Source organism: Pecten maximus, chromosome 2 (genome assembly GCF_902652985.1).
Source record: "Pecten maximus chromosome 2, xPecMax1.1, whole genome shotgun sequence".
In the NCBI taxonomy this organism is placed as follows: domain Eukaryota; kingdom Metazoa; phylum Mollusca; class Bivalvia; order Pectinida; family Pectinidae; genus Pecten; species Pecten maximus.
The window spans coordinates 5,570,604-5,593,686 of record NC_047016.1 but is presented as its reverse complement, the minus strand read 5'-3'; the positions used below and the strand labels follow the sequence as shown (position 1 = coordinate 5,593,686).

Genomic DNA, 23,083 nt, shown 5'->3' with positions numbered 1-23,083 from the left:
TCTCAGAAATAGCGATAACAAACTTCAATTGTCAAAATCCAAGATGGCTGCCTGTCGGCCATGTTGATTTCAGATTGGTCTCAAAACGCAATATGCATAACTAGGCACCAAGGGAAACCTACATATGAAATTTGAGAAAGATCCCTTCAGTACTTTCTGAGAAATAGCGATAACAAGAATTGTTTACGGACGGAGGGACGGACGGACGGACGGAGGGACGGACGGACGGACGGACGGACGGACGACGGACCACGGACGCAGGGCGATTTGAATAGCCCACCATCTGATGATGGTGGGCTAAAAATATAAAAGAAAATTAACCGACAGGATCCAAGATGGCCACCTGTTGGCCAATTGTTTTTAGATGCAAAATATAACAGGAACCAATGGGAACAGATATGTTAAGTTGGAGAAACATCCCTTCAGTACTACTTAAGAAATAGCAAAATCAAACTTCCAACTGTCAAAACCAGACTCAAAATTTAATGGACAACAATAGGGACCAAGAGGATCTTGCATGTGAAGTTTTGGAAACATCCCTCCAAACTTGTCGCGAAAAAGCGATAAGGATTGTTTACCCACAGGCGGACCACGGACATGAGACGATTTGAACAGACTACATGCATGTATAACACTTGAGCTCAAAGTGGAAATATATTATATGTTTTGGTAATGTTGATTATCCATAATGACATGCAATATCTCGTGCTTTGATACAGCAGATAAAAACAAAACAAAAGGTGTCATAAAGAACATGTTTATAATCAAGTCATATATTCATTGAAGGACAAAAAACAATGAAACGTGCGAAATTCTTTCACAGTTATTCAAAATATCAAAGTGCCTCATTTTTTCATGCTTTCTGGTAGCGTTTATCTTTTGTTCCCAGAGAGGACAATCCTCAATGTCAGTTTCAAGTATTGAAATATTGATCATGTAACAATTATGGTAACATTCAGTTAGACATCAGTGGTCGTGTATCAATTATGGTAACATTCAGTTAGACATCAGTGGCCGTGTATCCATTATGGTAACATTCAGCTAGACATCAGTGGCCGTGTATCCATTATGGTAACATTCAGTTAGACATCAGTGGTCGTATATCAATTATGGTAACATTCAGTTAGACATCAGTGGTCGTGTATCAATTATGGTAACATTCAGCTAGACATCCATGGTCGTGTATCAATTATGGTAACATTCAGTTAGACATCAGTGGTCGTGTATCAATTATGGTAACATTCAGCTAGACATCCATGGTCGTGTATCAATTATGGTAACATTCAGCTAGACATCAGTGGTCGTGTATCCATTATGGTAACATTCAGCTAGACATCCGTGGTCGTGTATCCATTATGGTAACATTCAGCTAGACATCCATCAGTTAGCAGGCATGTAGTTGGAGTCTAGGTAATTGTAGTCTCCTGGCGTGAAGGTTGTGTAATCTGTGTCCACCAATGCTGCTGTTTCTGGCACACTGATTGGTTTTAATCGATGACTAGAGTTGTGTTTCTTGGTTTCAAAATTACTGAGAAAATAAAGATCATTCACATTTAATAATAAACTTTAAAATAAGGATTTTGAAAACATAGAAAAAGGTTGAAGAGTTTTTCATGATCACACCTTATAGTTTGCTCCTTAGAAGTATACTTGTTAAGAGATATATTTATTACATTTTTCATTATGCTGAAAAAATTAAGCTTTATTTTCACTCCAGTGACACTAGTGAAAATAACAATTTTGATATCTTCACTCAATCTTGACCAAATCAAAACGGCCTTTGATGTATCTTGCAATTAATATTAAATCATTACAATTTTTTTTTATTTTAATGTACAAAAAGAATGTATCTGAATATTTTCTGACTGTAACTGTGACTGAATATAACAGACATTGATCCTGGCAGTAAAGATGTTATTGTCAATGTCCGAAACAGTTTCAACAGGTAGACTTGGGCCTACAATCTCAACCACAACGGGTAGACTTGGGCCTACAATCTCGACCACAACGGGTAGACTTGGGCCTACAATCTCGACCACAACAGGTAGACTTGGGCCTACAATCTCAACCACAACGGGTAGACTTGGGCCTACAATCTCAACCACAACGGGTAGACTTGGGCCTACAATCTCGACCACAACAGGTAGACTTCGGCCTACAATCTCGACCACAACAGGTAGACTTCGGCCTACAATCTCAACCACAACAGGTAGACTTCGGCCTACAATCTCAACCACAACAGCGAACATTGCCATATTGTGACAGATGTTTTGCCGATGAAATTATAATGTGGACCCTTTTCGTAATTTTTTTAGTGGTAGAAATTATAATTTCCATCTTAAAATGTTAACATTAAATTGTTGGAGCATAACAAATGTTATATTTATTTACATTATGCTTTCCTCAAAACTGTATCCTATATGTGGAATTATATTCTTCAGCGAGTTATAATAATAGGGTGATCAAGTAGATCACTAAACTGAAACCAGATCTGTAAAGGTGAGAAATAAAGTCACAAATGAAGACGATCGTCCTTGTTTTTGAAGAAGTAATATTTCTTCGAGTGGGGTGGAAACTTGGGTATTTTTTTACGATTGAGAAGCATGAATGAAATATACCAAAATCTCCAACCCACTCCAGAAATATAACTTATAAAAAAAGGTTAGCTTAATTTATCTTTTTTTTTAAAATATTATAATTTCCATGACCATTTGAAGTTCGGAACCATGCAACAGCATTCATTTATCTACAAAAATACATTCTTCATAGCCATTTCTATGGTCACAATGGAATTAATCAACAATTAAAAGTAGTTTTAAATTAGTACCTCTCCACACACATGTCACAAAAGTCCACAGCTTCTTCCAGAACACAGTCAGTACAGTGCCACCTGGTGCCAACAATGGGTTCACACTGGCAACGGTCACACTGTACAAAAAATGAATGGTTTAGATTAATATAAAAAAACTCATAAATAAAAAATACTATCTTCAAAATAAATTACCTATAACTTTCAAATAAAAGATTTGAGATATGAACAAGTGTACCAAAAATAAACATGAAGAGATAAAACCTATTCTCAAAATGGTGATGTGATGACCAAGAGGACATGAATACTTTCACAATAAAATGGACCTGAAATGACTACCTTCAGGAGGAGCTGGAAATAAGGTCTATTCTGTAAATATCTACCCAACTGGAGGAATCAAATAGACATCACAAATAACAAGAGGTAATCAAACACTACCATAATCTCCCACATCCACAGTGCGTAAAAGTTAAAAACATTTTTACTTGAGTCCTCCAATGGGATACTGAAATAGCCCTATAAAGTGTTGTCTTTTCGTTTGTCTGATATATACTGTACCTTAAAACCAATATGTTGAGGAGGAATCCCATTCCTGCCCTGAACTGTTTCCACACGGAGACGTTTAAGTCTCATTAGTTCTTTGTATTCATCTGACTCCCTCAAATCTGATGGCACACTCTCGTCATCCTAAAATAGTCGTAATCAAAACCAAGACAATCATAGCAGGTACAAATTTACAAAACTAAGGTTTTCAAAAATGGATCCATGCATGCAATCATATTTAATTTCCTTCAACTGCAAAATAATGAGAGCAAAAAGAACAAGAGATCCCAGAGGGATCTTGGCGCCCACCATTGAATGATCTTTATAGGTTCCATGTCAGATTGATCTTTTCTCTACTTTTCCCTTCCTCTAAGTCTTACTAATCTGTGTAAATTCAGAAACAGCCCTCTAGTACTTTTCAAACAAGGGGAACCTATATATAAAATTTAAGATTTAGCGATAATGACTGTCTGTCGGCCATGTTGCTTTCGGATTGGTCCCAAAATGCAATACGACAGAACAAAGGGGAACCTACATATGAAATTTGAGAAAGATCCCTCCAGTACCTTCTGTAAAATAGCGATAACAAACTTCAATTGTCAAAATACAAGATGGCTGCCTGTCGGCCAGGTTGTTTTCTGACTGGTCTCAAAATCCAATATGCATGACTAGGCACAGAGGGCAACCTACAAATGAAATTTCAGAAAGATCCCTTCAGCCATTTCTGATAAATAGCGATAACAAAATTCAATTGTCAAAATCCAAGATTGCTGACTGTCGGCCATGTTGTTTTCCTATTGGTCTCAAAATGCAATATGCATAACAAGGCACCGAGGGGATCTACATATGAAATTTGAGAAAGATCCCTTCAATACTTTCTGAGAAATAGCGATAACAAACTTCAATTGTCAAAATCAAAGATGGCTGCCTGTCGGCCATGTTGTTTTCCAATAGGTCTCAAAATGCAATATGCATAACTAGGCACCGAGGGGAACCTACATATGAAATTTGAGAAAGATCACTTCATTACTTTCTGAGAAATAGCGATAACAAACATCAATTGTCAAAATCCAAGATGGCTGCCTTTCGGCCATGTTGTTTTCCGATTGGTCTCAAAATGCAATATGCATAACTAGGCACCAAGGGGAACATATATATGAAATTTGAGAAAGATCCCTTCTGTACTTTCTGAGAAATAGCGATAATCTTCAATTGTCAAAATCAAAGATGGCTGCCTGTCGGCCATGTTGTTTTCCGATAGGTCTCAAAATGCTTTATGCATAACTAGGCACCAAGGGGAACCTACATATGAAATTTGAGAAAGATCTCTTCAGTACATTCTCAGAAATAGCGATAACAAACTTCAATTGTCAAAATCCAAGATGGCTGCCTGTCGGCCATGTTGTTTTCCGATCGGTCTCAAAACGCAATATGCATAACTAGGTACCAAGGGGAACCTACATATGAAATTTCAGAAAGATCCCTTCAGTACTTTCTGAGAAATAGCGATAACAAACTTCAATTGTCAAAATCCAAGATGGCTGCCTGTCGGCCATGTTGTTTTGCGATTGGTCTCAAAATGTGATATGCATAATTAGGCAGCAAGGGGAACCTACCTATGAAATTTGAGAAAGATCCCTTCAGTACTTTCTGAGAAATAGCGATAACAAACTTCAATTGTCAAAATCCAAGATGGCTGCCTGTCGGCCATGTTGTTTTGCGATTGGTCTCAAAACGCAATATGTATAACTAGGCAACAAGGGAAACCTACATATGAAATTTGAGAAAGATCCCTTCAGTACTTTCTGAGAAATAGCGATAACAAACTTCAATTGTCAAAATCAAAGATGGCTGCCTGTCGGCCATGTTGTTTTGCGATTGGTCTCAAAACGCAATATGCATAACTAGGCACCAAGGGGAACCTACATATGAAATTTGAGAAAGATACCTTCAGTACTTTCTGAGAAATAGCGATAACAAACTTCAATTGTCAAAATCCAAGATGGCTGTCTGTCGGCCATGTTGTTTTGTGATTGGTCTCAAAACGCGATATGCATAACTAGGCACCAAGGGGAACCAACATATGAAATTTGAGAAAGATCCCTTCAGTACTTTCTGAGAAATAGCGATAACAAGAATTGTTTACGGACGGACGGACGGACGACGGAATACGGACGCAGGGCGATTTGAATAGCCCACCATCTGATGATGGTGGGCTAAAAATGGGGTATATATGTCCAGGACACACAAACATACACTACAAAAAATGTTTTGGGTATATATATGTCTTGGAACACATACATTGCAAGAACTTCCAGAAATGTCTGGGGTATGTGTTTCTGACGCACATACACACATTACTATACTGGTAAAACTTACAGAAATGTCGGGGTATATGTTTCTGACACACATTACTACTGCTAAAACTTACAGAAATGTTGGGGTATATGTTTCTGACACACATACACACATTACTACTGGTAAAACTTCCAGAAATGTCCAGGGTATGTGTTTCTGACACACATACACACATTACAACTGGTAAAACTTACAGAAATGTCCGGGGTATGTGTTTCTGACACTCATACACACATTACTACTGGTAAAACTTACAGAAATGTCCGGGGTATGTGTTTCTGACACACATACACACATTACTATACTGGTAAAACTTACAGAAATGTCCGGGGTATGTGTTTCTGACACACATTACTATACTGGTAAAACTTACAGAAATGTCCAGGGTATATGTTTCTGACACTCATACACACATTACTACTGGTAAATCTTAAGAAATGTCGGGGTATATGTTTCTGACACATCCACACATTACTACTGCTAAAACTTACAGAAATGTCCAGGGTATTTGTTTCTGACACACATTACTACTGGTAAAACTTACAGAAATGTCCGGAGTATGTGTTTCTGACACACATTACTACTGGTAAAACTTCCAGAAATGTCCAGGGTATGTGTTTCTGACACATCCACACATTACTACTGGTAAAACTTAAGAAATGTCCAGGGTAATATTGTGTTTCTGACACACATTACTACTGGTAAAACTTACAGAAATGTCCGGGGTATGTGTTTCTGACACACATCCACACATTACTACTGGTAAAACTTACAGAAATGCGTGGGGTGCATGTATGTGTTTGCGACACAAATACACATGTACATTACTACTGGTAAAACTTATAGAAAAGTCCAGGGTATTTGTTTCTGACATACCGTAACGTGCACTGGGGGAACAATGGAGTGGTCAAGAGCTGACCATGCTCAACGTTGCTTAACTACGGTACATGGACACAACACTCAACCACACAGCCACAAAAGCTAGCTATTGGACTATGCAGGTGAAATGCCCATATCCATGAACCATCATATTACATACACACATTACTGTACTTCTGGTAAAACCTACAGAAATGTCCGGGGTATATGTGTCGGGAACGATGTTACTAGAATCGTCACACATGAAGTCATCTTTTGATTCGTCGTCGGACATGTACACAGGTGGCTCATGGGAAGAGAGGAATGTGGACTGCTGGTGGTAAAACTTATGGAACCGATGGTGGCGATGAGCTGACTGAAAACGCATTGTTAGAGATGTTATACTTCTTTTCATAATGATAACTGCACAACAGCTGATTTATAACAGACTTATTGTTTTTCATATACCCAGCAGTGGTGAGAAAAGCAAATAATGACAGATGTCTGGACGTTTTGTACACAGACTTAACACAGTTAACTTATAACAAGAACTTTTATCAATGACAAATGTGACAGCTACCTAAAAGTAAAACAACCTATATACATTGGAGGGACACTCACTTTTTACGATAATTTTCATTTAAAGGTAAAACATATCTCCATTTACATCATTCAATCATAATCAGCTCATCAGTAGATTTATGGTATTGCTTTGGCAAAAGGAAATCTAGAAAATCAGTATAATTTCTATTATAATTCATGTAATTGTGATATCTCCCTAGATAGTGTCAGTTACATGTATCAGATACAACAAAATATCACACTGAAATGTTACAAAAAGTTCAGTCGGACACCTTTTTTGAATGTGTGGCAAGATTAGGCAACTTCCCTGGAATAGGTAAACCAGCCTTAGCCAACTTGATGAAGTATTTCTGCACCCGACTTGCCACCTAAAACAGACAAATTTTGAGATCAATCAGTTATGAATAATACTCTGTACATACCAGATGTGTAGGTAGTACCACTTCCCTGTACAATACATGAACTTGTAAATGAAAGATATGCGTCTTAGTTATAGTTTGTTAAGATTAATTATTTGAATTACAAACTGTCTCTTTCGTAATGTGTCGCTTACCTGGTAAGTATTATTGTACAACTTACATACAGTTAGGACAAATGCTTGGTTGAGGAGGGGCTTTGAGGACTATGATACAGAGAAATATTGTATTGGTAAGATTTCTAAACAGTGGTTATATGAGGATATTGTAAATTCCATCGGAGAAAAGTATGTATGACATTGTATAAGATTGTATCTCTGTGCAATATACTGACACAGTATACCAGTAATTACGTATACTAAAATAATTGGCAGATCACAACATCGTTACATGTTCAGCAGAGTCTATCAAGTTGTTTTCAATGAAATTATATTGTACCATTACCTCATGAAAACTCCCTTATAAGTATGCTTGTATTCCTTCTGTAATGATTAGTATACATATGAAACCTCATATATTTGGCGTATATTGTTACCTCCAAAAACTTCTTTTTTCTTCATAAAATCCCAGTTTACCTTGTGTAACTAGATAGCAATTTCTTAACAGGGCAATTTGTGAAATTGTAGCTATACATGTAGCATGTTAAAAAGTTATTCTTAATTATATTCCAAAATACTGCTGAGTGCCTATAAACAAGCTTATCATGTACATTACTCGATGGGGAATCTATTATGGAAGGGTATACATGTATTACCTGTTATGGACTAATTGGGAGAGTATATTACCTGTTAGAACTGGTACTGGAGAGTCTATTACCTGTTAGAACTGGTACTGGAGAGTCTATCGCCTGTTAGAACTGGTACTGGAGAGTCTATTACCTGTTAGAACTGGTACTGGAGAGTCTATTACCTGTTAGAACTGGTACTGGAGAGTCTATTACCTGTTAGAACTGGTACTGGAGAGTCTATTACCTGTTAGAACTGGTACTGGAGAGTCTATCGCCTGTTTAGGATTGGTATGGGACAGTATATCACCTGTTTCGGACTGGTAAAGGACAGTATATCACCTGTTTAGGACTGGTATAGGAGAGTATATGACCTGTTTAGGACTGGTATAGGACAGTATATGACCTGTGGAGAACTGGTATGGGAGAGTATATCACCTGTTTGGGACTTGTATGGGACAGTTTATCACCTGTAAAGGACTGGTATGGGACACTTTATCACCTGTTTAGGACTGGTGTGGGACAGAATATCACCTGTTTGGGACTGGTATGGGACAGTACATGTATATCACCTCTTTGGGACTAGTATGGGGCAGTATATCACCTGTTTAGTATTGGTATAGGACAGTATATCACCTGTTGAGGACTGGTAAAGGACAATATATCACCTGTTTAGGACTGGTATAGAACAGTTTATCACCTGTTTAGGACTGGTATAGGAGAGTATATGACCTGTTTAGGACTAGTATAGGACAGTATATCACCTGTTTAGGACTGGTATAGGACAGTATATCACCTGTTGAGGACTGGTATAGGAGAGTATATGACCTGTTTAGGACTGGTATAGGACGGTCTATCACCTGTTTAGGACTGGTATAGGACAGTATACCACCTGTTGAGGACTGGTATGGGAGAGTATATGACCTGTTTAGGACTGGTATAGGACGGTCTATCACCTGTTTAGGACTGATATAGGACAGTTTATCACATGTTAAGGACTGGTATAGGAGAGTTTAATACCTGTTGTGGTGTTCTGTTTCCAAGTGCTGCTGCAATTTTTTGCCATCGCCTGGCCTCCACTTCCTCAGGTTGGTACTGAATCAGCAAGTTCTCTAACCTGGATTTGAATCATGATATATATAAAAAGCTTCTTTCATGATGTGTTTGATTTAAATTGTCATACAACAGTAACATAAAGGTTTATTTTTTTAGGTCTCCCAATCTTGACCAAATAAATATATTTAAAAACCTTTGGTCTTTGATGATTTATCTTAAATCCATCCTTTCTTTTTCATGGATGATCAGATTTTAAAATGCTGATACATTGTAATACATGTAAAACGAAAGGTCTGGAATTCTTTAGTTTCCATGAACATCTTAGCACCCACCACTGTATGATTCTTAATGGCTTAATTTCATCTTTTCTGTGCTTTTCTGGTATTTCTCTTCAATTATTTCCTTTATTGAAAGGTTGTGTTTATCAAGTAATGACATAATAAAAAAAAATATGACTGTATGAGTGTTCTCATCTGTCCCAGTATTGGACATTAACAAGGCACGTTAAAGGCCATGCAAGAAGAACATATTACAAAAAAAAATCAAAAAGATCATTGTGGACTGTGAATGTTAGAAAGAGTAATTAAAACATACCCTGATATAAGTTTACTGTAAAATGCATATTGGCCATCTTGTTCTAAAACTTGAATATGTACAGCTTAGACAACTACTGGAACCCTACACATGAAATTTTTGTTTTGATTTATAAGTACTTTCTGGGACATTATGAAAAATGCAAACCACTCCATACCAAAAGGCATTGATACAGCTCGTATATCAGGTTTCATAAAATTTATCTTTCATAGTTTTGTAGTTTCACTTCAGAAACGGTATACTTTTTATATTTTTAGATTTTGTATACTTCTGAGAGACAGCAATAGTAAACTTCTGTCTATCAGCCATAATGACGATTTGAACAGTCCACCGTCTTATGGTCGTGAGATTAATATTTTGACAAATGAGATTGACCATCTGAGTGGTTGATGTGTTGAACGTGTTGCAGCATTTTCTGGTAATATGTTTCACTATCAACTAGTGTTTACTAACCTTTTCTGTTCCTCCACATTCCAGAGCTTATTAAACGTTGCTGATTTACTATCATCTTTCAATCGGCCTCTCACCAAAGTCACTTGTGATTCAGACCCACCAGAACTTCCAGGCATTTGATCACTATCTGCAGATTTATACAAAGACATATCATCAACTCCACTCTCATTTTAATTATTACATTAACAAAACTGATCAAATACAAATCCTGTAAAACACTCCCTGAATTTGTTGGTCAATGTTGAAGGATTTTATTACAGACATATGACGAAGATTCCCAGGTCACTCTGATAGACATACTATTTGTACAGACATGATGTGGGCAACTCATGATCAACCATGTCATGTATACAGTAAACGGATAAATCTCCATAGTTTTACTGCATGTGAAGATGTATGACATTTTAGCCTCATACATGCCTGACCATGGTAAGTGTACATCATTCCTCTTAAAACTGTCAGTAAGTCAAACATTTAGAGGGCTGCCATAGCTCAGCTGGTCAGAGCACCTGTCACGTAACTTCAGATGAAGATCTGAGGTACGCAGTTCAACACTCCCTTATAGCTACTCGTGCCTGTTTGTGTTTCTCAGAAAGCTGAGAAACGGGCTGTCATAATTATGACCATGGGCAAGGCCACTTTACCCTAACTGCTCCAGATGCCATACGACAGAACTCCTATATGTTGTTCAATGAGGTAGTCACCAACTACTGCAAACATATATCCCACTTCAAAATGACCCTGGCTGTTCACTGAGCAATATAGCCAGCAAACAAACAAACAAATCTCACTTTCATCTGCTAGTCTTCACCTAAGACAGATGTCTACGAGATGCCTATATATACATGTCAGAATGTCAAGTCTGGTGTTAAGGTAAGAGGAAACCTACTAACTATACAAACCTACCTTTTAAGGTTGACTTTTTACCTGTGTCTCGCGTATAGTGATCAGTAATAGTATTGAATTCATGTACATTGATGAGTCTTTTACTAAGGTATTAATGATAATTACAATTTACAATCAACACTGTGTACAATATATATCTGTTGTGTGTTAATCTACCAATAAACATGAAATATAAGAATAATACACAGTTGTCATGCGTTTGTACCTGGACTGCCTTCAACAAGCTGTCTCTTGAGTCTTGTCATATGCTTTGGCAAACCCAATGATGAAAAGTCAACATTTTTTGTGTACTTTTCCCAGTTGAGATTAGGGATAGTGGCAACTTGTTGACGTCTTGGAAATCCAATGTCTGTGCCACTCTGAAGTTTTTCCACAAATGCTATTGGATATTTTAGAGCTTCTGCTTGACATTTATGCAATTTGTCTAAATCCTTCAAAGCTTGAATTCTTTGAGACTCCAACAAAATGATTGTCTTCAATAGTGTATGATAGTCTGGGTTTCCTTTCAATGCAACATGATCAGATTCAAAATAATAGGTGTCCACATCTTCATCAAAAGTCTCGTCTTCTTTCTGAAAGCCATTAGCTGCATCACTGCTCCAATCACTTTCCTCCAGATTTTCACTCATTGTGCATTCTTTAGAAGTTTCTCTGCAAGATTTAAACCTGTTGTTAACAAATGATAGAATAAATATGCAATCATTGCACAAGTTTTCTAATAATGGATTTTGATTTTGAACTATACATGCATCAGGTTGGGAAAACCACCAACTTGCATATGATAAAATATGCAATCTTGCCAATCATGCACCAATTGAGCTGTAGCTTAGTAAATTAACGTAGCCAAAATCACTTTTTTTCAAATTTTGTCCAAGTCACATTTATTTAGAGGAAACATTGTACAAATTGCAAAAATAAAAATAATTCTTACAATGGAAAGTACCAGAAAAATGAGGCAATACTTCTGGTAGAGAAATTAATATCAAGTTTCAAGTAGACAACGCTTTTAGTATATAACATATCAGTTAGTACAATATTGTTTACTTTGTCATCAATTAATGCACCTATGCATCCAAGAGCTGACCACTCTCAACGTTGTGTACAAAAGCTAGCTATTGGACTATGCAGTTGAAATGCCTATATTCATGAACCATCACAAATTGCAAAATCTGTTTTAGCCCGAGTACACCATGGCAGACATGGTGACAGGACCAGAGAAAACTCGGGCTAAATTTTAGTAACAAATCTATAACAAAATGACAGAGTCTTGGACACATGGGCATGGTGTCCAGATCATGAATAATACTTAACACTATCTTATGTCTGATGCCTTTTAATGTAAAATCATTGCTCATTATAACAAAGTTCCAGGTGATCCATTGTTCACTTTCAGCACGACTAGGTCCAATGGGCCAACATTTGTAGTATACTGTACACCAGTACATTGTACTTAATTAACCGAGTGTCCTTTAGATCGACAAGTAATGTACTCCAGACGTTACAGACGGACAAACGTCTTGTCAAGACTTTTGTCCGTAAACATTTCGTTTTAAATTATAATGTCTAGATCTGGTGTTAGCGCTACTCCTATAACATAAGAGGCCGCTGGTCGGCTCTTTTTCTATCGGATATTATTTTGCTGACTGCGACGCCTGTCAAAAGTATGTCACCGTGTAAAACCTCTCACATTGGAGAAGTGTTAGCGCCAAATGAAACTCTTAACTCGGAGTAAAAGTCTAATGGGTCGGAATTATAACACGTATTGACAAATAGTGAGTATAGGTTCGTTTTGTGGGGATATATGTTGTCATACATAATCGCAGTTTCTGTTTAATCATTATCATGCTTACCAAAAGGTGCATTGTTTAGTTGTCAATGCCTTGATTCCGACACTGTTTGTCAACCATGGGCGCATCCATCTTGAAAGAGTATCATATTCAGAGTTGCCTCCCCTTGACCACAATTTTATTCATGCTCAAATATGCCCGTAAATAGTAAACTATTTCAGCGCGTTAATGAACAATATAAATAAAAGAGAGAAAAAACATGCTCTGCTAAAGCCCAGCGTTTCCAAAGAAGAATAAAAAACAAATGCATATGCAACATCGAGTATTGAAGTAGTTCTAAACCGAAACCATCCGTTACTATATAACTACAGTAGTCTACTGTTACTGTCTTTTAGATAGACAAGAGAATTTGTAGTTATTTTGGCGCGCTGCCATACGAACCTGCCAAAAAGTAATAACCTTCCAGATCTATATATGCCATAAGAGGCCTATTTAGACACGATATATTGTGATCCATTGTCGCAGTGCCAAAGATTGCCTCGTGTTCTATCTAGAGTGCTTTTAGCCACAAGTAATAAAAAAAATGAAACGCGTTAAGGTAATGTATATTACATGTTTCTGCACAATGGCAATCCGTTTTATTATGGCGCGGGAAGGATGTCATAATTAAATATTTTTGCCTACCGTAGGCAAAAATAAAATATTGCCTACGCAAAAATATTTCTGCCTACGCAATATTCGATTTTTGCCTAGGCAAAAATAATGTTAGCAATAATAATAATTTTGCCTAAGCAAAATTCGATTTCTGCCTAGGAAAAAAAAATAAATAAAAATCCTAGGCAAAAATATTTAATTATGACATCATTCCCGCGCCATATTTTATCAGTTTTTCCCATTTAGTGTTATCACTTAATTATTTGTATAAAGTGATTACTAAATCGACTAAGTGAAGCCACTTAAAAAGTCTAAGTGATATCACTCATTTGATACGCATTACGTATTCGTTTAGGTTATATCACTTTTAGGCGTTTAAGTGCTTGGCATCTCTAGGTCATTAAGTGATATCCGACTAAACGAGAAAAATGTGTGGATGATGGCGATACAAGTAGATGCACTGAGAAAATAGTGAGATGACAGATGTCCATGGTACCGTGCTTATAAATAGGACTCTGTTCCGTATACTTTAATGTGTTTATTAAGCCATGAACACCATCTGAAAATACACAAAGAAATTATACAATGCTAACCCCTAGTAAAACGGTGTCTCATCGTGCTCGACAATATACCCATATAGCGTAGTATGACTGCACCGTCCGTAACCTAAAACTGGGCTATCACGTCTCAATACGATAATGAGCACACGGATTGCAACGTCATTACTAGTGTAACGTCATTGTGACGTAACCGTTATATGCAAAAATGGCGTTGCAGATTGGTTGTATGTTCACGTTTTCCATCATATCAATTTCATGGCCGTTTGTGGCCGGAAAAGGTAAGTCCGTGTTGCTTAGAGAAGTCCTTAGCTGTGTGTATGAGTAAGCATCATTACTGAAATTAAGTTAAAAGAACCGGTAATTCTACTTACAGTATGCTTATTGTTCAGGTCAAAAGTTGGAATTTTTGTTCATGCTTTCAGAAAATCACATTTCTTCCACAGGAATCGAATCAGTTGAAAGAGTTGAACAGATTCGACAGCTGCTAGAGAAACTGGGTAGCCTAGATGAAGAACCAAGTATGTGGCATGCCAGCGTGGAAGAGCATAACATTGTGGAGGCGAAGCCGTCTGTCCCTAACTCCGCATGGAGTGTCAATAGCCATGGCGTAGTGGATATATCGTACAACAGGAACACTGTTGACAACACTACACAAAAAGTTCTGACGACACAAAACAAATTTCACGTAGCGCGAAATACAACCTTAACGAGTTCTGGGATGTTTCAGGGAAAACCGCTAATTGACGTTCATGGTAGGTATTGTTCACTGTATGCCGAACTGTCACCTGATTTCACAGTAATTAACAGGATCGACAAGCCATGCATTCTAAATTTTCGTAAAGTTTTGTATGAGGATATATAATTAAAGATAAATGATTCACTGTTCTATTTTTAAACAAAAAAAAAATCGGGAAAAGTGTGTTTTAGCTACCAGTATTACGCTGGCAACAGTCGACACAGATTCTATCTCTGAACTAATTGACTCGTTCAAAACCGGACTACGAGGGAACGGTAGGAGCTGCAAACCTGCTTACCAGAAAACATTAACCACACTACAGATTAAACGAGGGGAAACTTTTTTTGAATCTCTTAGCGAGCCGCCAATGAAACATTTTTTTTTTTTTTACATTGGCAGCCTTCCTTCTAGCGTTGCTTGTTTTTAGACAAAGTATGTTTTGTCTGAGCTCTTAGTCCTATTACTGTACTATAGGTCAAATAAATTGTCAGATACAAAACGAAAAAAAAATATCGTCACCGATTCAAGATTATAGTTTATATATTCGTCAAAGACAGTCGTCATATATACTTGTTTATTTGTAAAGAGATTTTACACGGATCGTTAACTTTGTTGTCAAATGAAATGTCACGACGAGAATTTTAATTGTAATATTGCGTGTTGAGTTATTTTGAAGGATGAAATGAAAACAAATCCTATATCAATTGTATCATAGATGTGTCATATTTCATTCATCTTGTCCTTGGACTATATTATGAAGAGCTGACCTCTTCCAGTAAGAACCCATGTTTTTATCTAGTAAGAACATGGGTTCTTATTATGACCTATTTCCCAGTATTGTAATTATACACTGTTGCAAAATGACCCCAGTACATCATGTACTGTATAACACTGTGTAACAAGCTGTCTGGGAAATAGGTTGCCATGTACTTTTAAAAACAAACACACATTTTCCAGTTTTTTTTTCGATACATTTAATTTTAATAACTTTGAGCATTGCTATTTCAGTGCAATTTTAACAAATCACTTCAAACTGATTGTCACTGTACAATCATGAAGGTTTAATTCATTGCTTTTAGACGTACCTGTGATCTCAGTCTTTATTTCATTTGTGTCACTGGCTCCAAAAACGCTCAGAGCATCCTGAAAATACATTTTACAATGTTAGATGGAGGTTCTAGGAGGGAACTTATTTCCTTTTCCTGTGTAGAAGATGTTCTCTTATAATTCCGTACTGCAGTGCTCCTGTGGCCAGTTCGTTGCATAATAAGTTGTTCGTCTACTCCGCTCTGGAATAGTGATGTGGCACAGGTTCTTTTCCCGGAATGATTGGAAAAGTTTCCTTGGATCCCCGCTTTTGTACACATCGTTTTAACAATCGTCGAGAGTTTGTTAACACCGACAACCTGACTGGAAAATTTCATTTCTTTTCCCTGAATCGGGCGCTTATAGAATGTTCCCGTTTTTCCAACCTTTTCGAGATAAAGTTCATATAGATCATAAAGTGACTGACCGGTCGCTTCTCGCCTCAGAATAATGTTTCACACATTTTGGCTGTATCTTTCTTTGATTTAACACGCCAGCAAAGTTTTTTGACGTTCTACCTTGAAATTCAATAAAAGTTCCCAACTCGTCTGCCCCCAACACAAATTGTTCACCGCATAATTCACGATGTTCATCCATTCCACGCAAACCAAATAGTTTACAATTCTACATAGTTTTGATTTAACCTGTTAAATTTACCTGTTCAAAATAAGTGTTAATTTCGACTATTTTGCTTACGGTTGATGTCAAATTATATCTAATTTGAAATCTTTTAAATTGCATAGAAACGAAATGTACTGTAATGTTTTCAGTAAAAGTTTATATAATTATACATAGAACCTAAATAATCATATCTACATGTACACATGTTAGTTAATTTGCCAGTAATTAGATAGACCTCGGTTCTCTAAACAACTTGGATGTTATCTATACCATGTTCATGTAATACTGGTTGTATCCGATTATCTTCTTGTAGTTATAATTAATGTGGTGTTTACATGTAGACTTCAGGTCACGAACCCCATAACCATATTAAGTTAGGGGAAATCTGTCTGGCCAATGCACATGATGATCATTATAAAGGAGTAGCCTTCCATTGAAACTATTGTCGCTCTTATAGCCGTCTGCGAACGGACACATCATATACCCACCCGCATCAATAAAACAAAGGAACCACCGATCAACGACTTCATCTTTATTCTACAACTACACATCTATACCACAAAATACACCAAGAATTATTATATTTTACTTGTAATTAAAGACAGTGTTTAACAAAGATTGGGACGACTTACCCCCTAACTGTTCTTTTTCCCACAATACGTTTTCATTTTCCGGAGAAATTGGATCAGCTTCCTTTTTCCTACCACCGATTCCACACGATGTCAAATCTTTCATCCTTGCGTCCAGCGTTTTCCGAAAACCCTGGAATCTTAAATCTCCTGTATCCAAATAGTTCATGCTGATCACACCATTTTCTCTTAAATATCTCAGTACTCCTGATACCAGTTGGTAAAGACTGTTACCTGGATATTCTGTTCCGTCCTGCCGCCGACATTCTATCACAAAGCATGATAGATAATGGTTCATCTGTAAATCATTCATGGTAAGAAGGCCAGGGACATCTCCTCTGCTTTTTGTCCATTTGTCCCATGCACGTTTTGCCCAGTTTGTGTTTTTCTCGTATTTCTGTTTTCCTTTGAATTTTAAAGTCCCGTATATATTTCGAATCAACGGGCGGTCCGAAACGTGATTATGTGTTTTCCGTGGGTTCCGGTCCTTCTTTGGGTAATTCCACGTTAAAACTTCCAAAGGAATAGTCATCTAGGCCTAAATCCAAACTTTCAGAAATTTCATATCTGTCAAGAACTTGTGACAGAGTAACGTCGTTCAAGTCATCAAAGTCATTGAGACAATCAAAATCAAAATTCTTTACAAAATCTCAAATTTAAATCAGCGTGCTTGGCATAAAAATGTGAGTGGGTGGCTAATTATGTAATCCAAAATTTGATAAAAAGAATGATAAATCAAAGATCAAAACCAACTCATGTTTGACATAAGAAATAGCCAATCATTTTCAAATAGGCGTGTCAATGTGTATCATCAACTCTGGATTAACAGAATCAGTAGCCAATCAGAATAAAGTAGGCGTCACCAACCCAGGAGTGAAAGATTCCCATGCTAGCCCAGTGTACATTTTAACATTGTAGATAATTGAACATTGTTCTCGATGAAAGAAATATGTCACATCTATGATACAAGTAGGTTACACTATAGTTTACGAGTTCTTCAGGTATAACCCACGCGGCACTCCGTGCCTTGTGGGTGATATCCTGAAGAATTCGTAAACTATGGTTTAACCAATACTAACACTATATCCTGTTTTATTATCCCAGACTCGGCCTTATGGTTGGGCGCCGGTCTAGGAGCTCTTGCGAGCCTGTCTATACTAGTGCTGAGTTTGCTGGTGTGGAGACTAACCAGGCGATACTACAGGTACATGTAACCACATATTGACTCTAAACATAGTAACACTTTTCAGCAAGTATAATTCTTACACCTTGCCTGCAGGGTACCCAGTGCTATAGTGGGATAGTGCTCCGATCTCCAATTTGATAACTGCCAGGGCATCGAATATCTGAAGAGTAAACCATTATTCAAATTTATATGGTGCCTAGGATAAAGTGTAAGGTAAATCAGTAAAATTGAAGCTTTTTCAATCATTTCAGACGGAAGCGATGTATAGATTTGACCGAGCTGAGTTTATGTTCTATGAAGGAGAAGTCTCGCCCAGGTCCAGTGTACGTAAGATTGTCACAGCTCCACAACCCGCGAAAACTTAGCAAAGATTCGCATTACGTGGTCAGTGTGTAAGTAACACCGACCCAAAGGATAACCAGAAAAAAAACATCGTATTTATAAGTCTAAAAGATCGATATGATTTTATCGTCGGATTTGTAGCTGGCTTATCAATAAAACATCGGATTGTACTCCAATCTACTTGATGATTTCACCATTACTCTAATTGTTCACGTCATCCATACAACACGTATATCAAAATGACATTTTCATGTTTGTTCATTCAGATTAGACGAATCCAACAACTTTTCAATCGACAGCGAAAGTGAAAGTAGCAGTTCGGAAGAGGAAATTTTCAATGCATCCGGATATAAATCTTCCGATGACTCGTTTATGCAGTGCTACAGGTTTGTCGGCATTTTGTTTTCTTCCACGAAGGAATTGTTTTTACCATTAATTTGTTTCAGTAATGTAGTATAATGTGCATACTGTACATAAACTCTGAAACATAATTTTATATCCACACCATGATTGCTTGTCGATGCTAAAATTTTGTACACGTAATTTTACTTCCAGTGGTGCCAGAGTAAACCTGACATCGACGCCGATTAAACTGTCACCTACCAGTGCTATTCGAGACCCGCCTGTCACACCGCAAAGACCACGGTCAAACTGCCACAGACCACTTCCCATCTCTCCACTCGCGTGGAGCATGCCTTATAACACTCCCCCTTCAGCAGAAAAACTACCAAAGTACACACCATGAAAAACAAAACAGTCATGTATGTTAATGACAACGATAGCGCGCGTATTGTCAGATTTTGACTTTGATAGTTGTGCATTCTTTGGAGAAGATGGAAATCCTATAAATGGGCCCACAATGTATCTAAAAATGGAAACGAAAGCAGACATGATGAGAGTGGAAACAGAAACTTGAAAATTATGGGTTGAACATCTCTCTAGGACGAAAGAAAACATGTAAATACATCCATCCGCACAGTCCATCGTTACCTGCGAGTGTGATCCGACGCGAATGAATACACATTGGTTTACCAAGTTTTAAAAACCACACCGCCACTATTCTATTCTTAAATTTCAATATGACATAAATAAACATATTTAGGTTCATGTGAAATAAAGGCTCGGACATATAATAATTTACACAGAGAAGGAGAAGTGCAAACATAACCCATAGAGAGGAATATGTTAGGGACAGGTACCCGTTTTGTATCAGACAAAGGAAGAACAAATCATTCTCTTCACTGGTATATTTTCATCAAATTGGATTTAGTAATATCAGACAGTCGTCTCATGCTTGTATCTTGTCCAAATCCGAACAGGAATATTAGTTCTAACAATTGAAGGAACGATTGTTATGATTTTTTACAGTTATGATATCATTCCTACCATTCATATACATAAAGTAAAGAATCCAATATCACATTATGAATTTAACAATTTTCGCAATCAGAAAATATATAAAAATGATATAAACTTATAATTCAACACTGGATATAAAGTTTACTTATATTTATTAATCCACAGGAAAATCCCGAAGGTACAATACAATCCAATGAAGTTTCATCCATCTTCCACACTATCGCCGGCGCATTCACACTTAACAGTTCACACACATTTAAACAAAACTAAGTCCTCACATCCTAAATATGTACATCCAAACGGCACTAAGTCCGTTTAGACTGAAAGCTGCTGGAGAACTCCTTATGCAAAACGCGCAAGTCTTTTTATATCCCCTAAGGGTTAATTAATATGTATGAATTGAGGATGTGGTCAATTGACCAATCCTGACCTTTAACCCGAAATATGGGCGTATCTAAACCCCTATCTCGTCATTTCCAAATATAGCCCTAGGCACTGACCACTGGTCCCACGGACCGTGTGCTACCTAATAACGACTGACTTTCAGGTTCTACCGTTTGGTTATATTTTACCTTGATATAGAATGAAGGGTGTAAACCTAAAACGGGTTAATTAACTACTGATCTAAGGGAAGCAACTCGAATAGATTTGGCTGACTATAGCGTATAGCTTTAACTACTCTAGGTAACTTTGAACACATAACATATAAAACTTGTCTATTTCCTAGTTCACTACACAACCCCGTTCTTTCGAAGAGTTTGTGTCCCCACAAACGTCATACATAGTTAATAGTTTTCGTAACAAAAGCAATCTATCTATTCTAACGTGAAAACATAAAACATATTAAAATACCATTTTGCGTTTGCATTAACAAAACTTTTCTTACGACATGTACGAGTCTAAACTTCAATGTCAAATATTACTGCCTGACATTCTACACGCATTAAAAAGGTTTTGGCACTAAAACTTCTTTGCGTAATAAAAATAATGTTTACAAGCCTATAGCTAACATCGATCGCTTACGAGCTCCTGGCGGCTATATATCCGCAAAGTTCAAACAAACATCGTAAAATTAATGTCTACCAAAATATTAACATACATTTTACTAGTTTACCGTAACGTTTCAAAAATGTACCTTCTACAAAAACATACAACAACTCGTACTCTTCGTATACACCTACATCTTTATCACACGTTATACCCCTGCACACATAAAACGTCATCAGACTGTATATAAATTCTCGATTTTACATCGATCCCCTACCTATTTGGCTACACGGACACAATCGAGTATCATTTTTCAAGTATATTTCTGATATGAAATAACAAATATATGTATGGTTTAGTTGTAACGTCCAAACCCCCAAGTATACGTATCCACTAATACGATATACAACAATATTGAGATAAAATCCACCCATAACCCTTAATTTGAGTTACATCTAAGATAGAAATCTAACATTGGAGGCAATACTCACAACTATAATATTAATGAACATGCTATTCGTACATTACCTTTGACACAGTGAAATAAATTCCAAAAAAATCACATGTATAAATGTGATCCACGGAAACAATAACTAATAATCACAGTTAGTGTGTTTGTCCTAAATAATATATCCATCGGAAATTACTTTAAGTCACTTTTTGATATCACAAAGTTCAGTTATATAATGTCACTGTAAAGTATCAACGCACGTAATAATCCTTTGGTAATTCTGCATAATTCAGTCCATTTCAAAGTTACAAATCCAAAAGTAACGAATTTCCGTATTTCACTAAATGTTCTAATCTAAGTCTAAAGTTTGAATTAATATCACAGTTCAAACATCAGATCAAAGTATCAACGTTTAAATCCCTTGATCATTTTGCACAGTTCCTATTAAAAAGTTAATAATCCTTTAAAAGTCCTGAATGTTCGCGATTCACAAAACTTTATTCTTTCTCTGGTAATGATCCAAAACGAACATCACTTTTTGGATTAGATAAGTTCAGTCAGTGAGTCACTTCACAAAGTTGAAATCTTTACCGATTCAAAACAAAATCCATTCTTCATCCCCCCAGGGGCCTGCGTCCATATAGGGCAATAATTATGTCGATGATAACTACGTAATCCAATCTTCATCCCCACTGGGCATGCGTCCATAAAGGGCAATAGTCGATGATCTTCGTAAGTCCTTTGAAGTTTAAAACTGAGGTCTCTAAGTTTCGATGGCTCGCCCAGTTCGCGTTGTCCTGACAACGAGGGGTGTCCACTTCTGGTCAGTCGTTGGACCTGGCGAGTCCAAACGCTTAGGTAAATTATTGGTAGGGGTGGAAGCTCCCGCTGTGCTGGGGTCGGTCGCGCTGTCCCCAGTACGTGTACCTCCGTAAGGCTTCAAATTGCCACTGTGTATTACAACTGGCTCTGATCTTCCGGAGTAACGAATTCTAAATAACACACACTAATCCGTGCGACTACTGTCCACGGTCCGGTCCAATCACGGGCTAACTTAGCCTTAGTTCCCACTATTATTTAATGTTGGAATCTGCGTATTTTATCTCCAATATCATAACACATTTTGGTCATGAATATAGCTACCGTTTTCCGTGCCGTACTGAATGATTGGTAAACTTTGTGAACACGTTTACCGAGTTAATTCGAATTATTACTGAGTTCGAATTGAATATTGTTTCCAGTATATGTCCTTTGAAAAACATTAATTTTCACTTATCTTAATGTAAATCCAGAGTTTACAATTAAATGTGACAAAGTTACTAGCATCCGTGTAAAGAATATAAATTCCACTTTCCAAGCTTGGATATCCGAGAATCGGAGCAGATA

At 37.1% G+C, this 23,083-nt stretch overlaps 2 protein-coding genes across 5 annotated transcripts; one reads left to right on the top strand and one right to left on the bottom strand.

Annotated features, from left to right (window-relative positions):
- Positions 1–741: 741 nt before the first annotated feature.
- LOC117315049 (ZZ-type zinc finger-containing protein 3-like) lies at positions 742–13,311 on the bottom strand. Of its 3 annotated transcripts, XM_033869197.1 has the most exons (10): positions 13,150–13,251; positions 11,505–11,965; positions 10,394–10,520; positions 9,311–9,407; positions 7,423–7,518; positions 6,780–6,944; positions 3,368–3,496; positions 2,828–2,928; positions 1,376–1,528; positions 742–1,252 (listed from the first exon to the last, which is right to left on the bottom strand). In XM_033869197.1, the coding sequence occupies exons 1-9, from the start codon at positions 13,212–13,214 to the stop codon at positions 1,381–1,383; spliced, it is 1,389 nt and encodes a 462-aa protein (XP_033725088.1). In that variant the 5' UTR covers positions 13,215–13,251; the 3' UTR covers positions 742–1,252; positions 1,376–1,380. The 3 variants fall into 3 exon arrangements, with proteins under 3 accessions (XP_033725088.1, XP_033725094.1, XP_033725079.1); XM_033869203.1 differs by having other exon boundaries at positions 742–1,528; positions 11,505–11,950; positions 13,150–13,311; XM_033869188.1 differs by having other exon boundaries at positions 742–1,528.
- A 1,184-nt stretch (positions 13,312–14,495) lies between these two features.
- LOC117315033 lies at positions 14,496–20,371 on the top strand. Of its 2 annotated transcripts, none has more exons than XM_033869179.1 (6): positions 14,496–14,578; positions 14,744–15,052; positions 18,477–18,576; positions 18,810–18,881; positions 19,167–19,286; positions 19,456–20,371. In XM_033869179.1, exons 1-6 carry the CDS (start codon positions 14,506–14,508, stop codon positions 19,643–19,645), a joined length of 864 nt encoding a protein of 287 aa, XP_033725070.1. In that variant the 5' UTR covers positions 14,496–14,505; the 3' UTR covers positions 19,646–20,371. The 2 variants fall into 2 exon arrangements, with proteins under 2 accessions (XP_033725070.1, XP_033725064.1); XM_033869173.1 differs by having other exon boundaries at positions 14,498–14,578; positions 18,810–18,950.
- Positions 20,372–23,083: the final 2,712 nt, after the last annotated feature.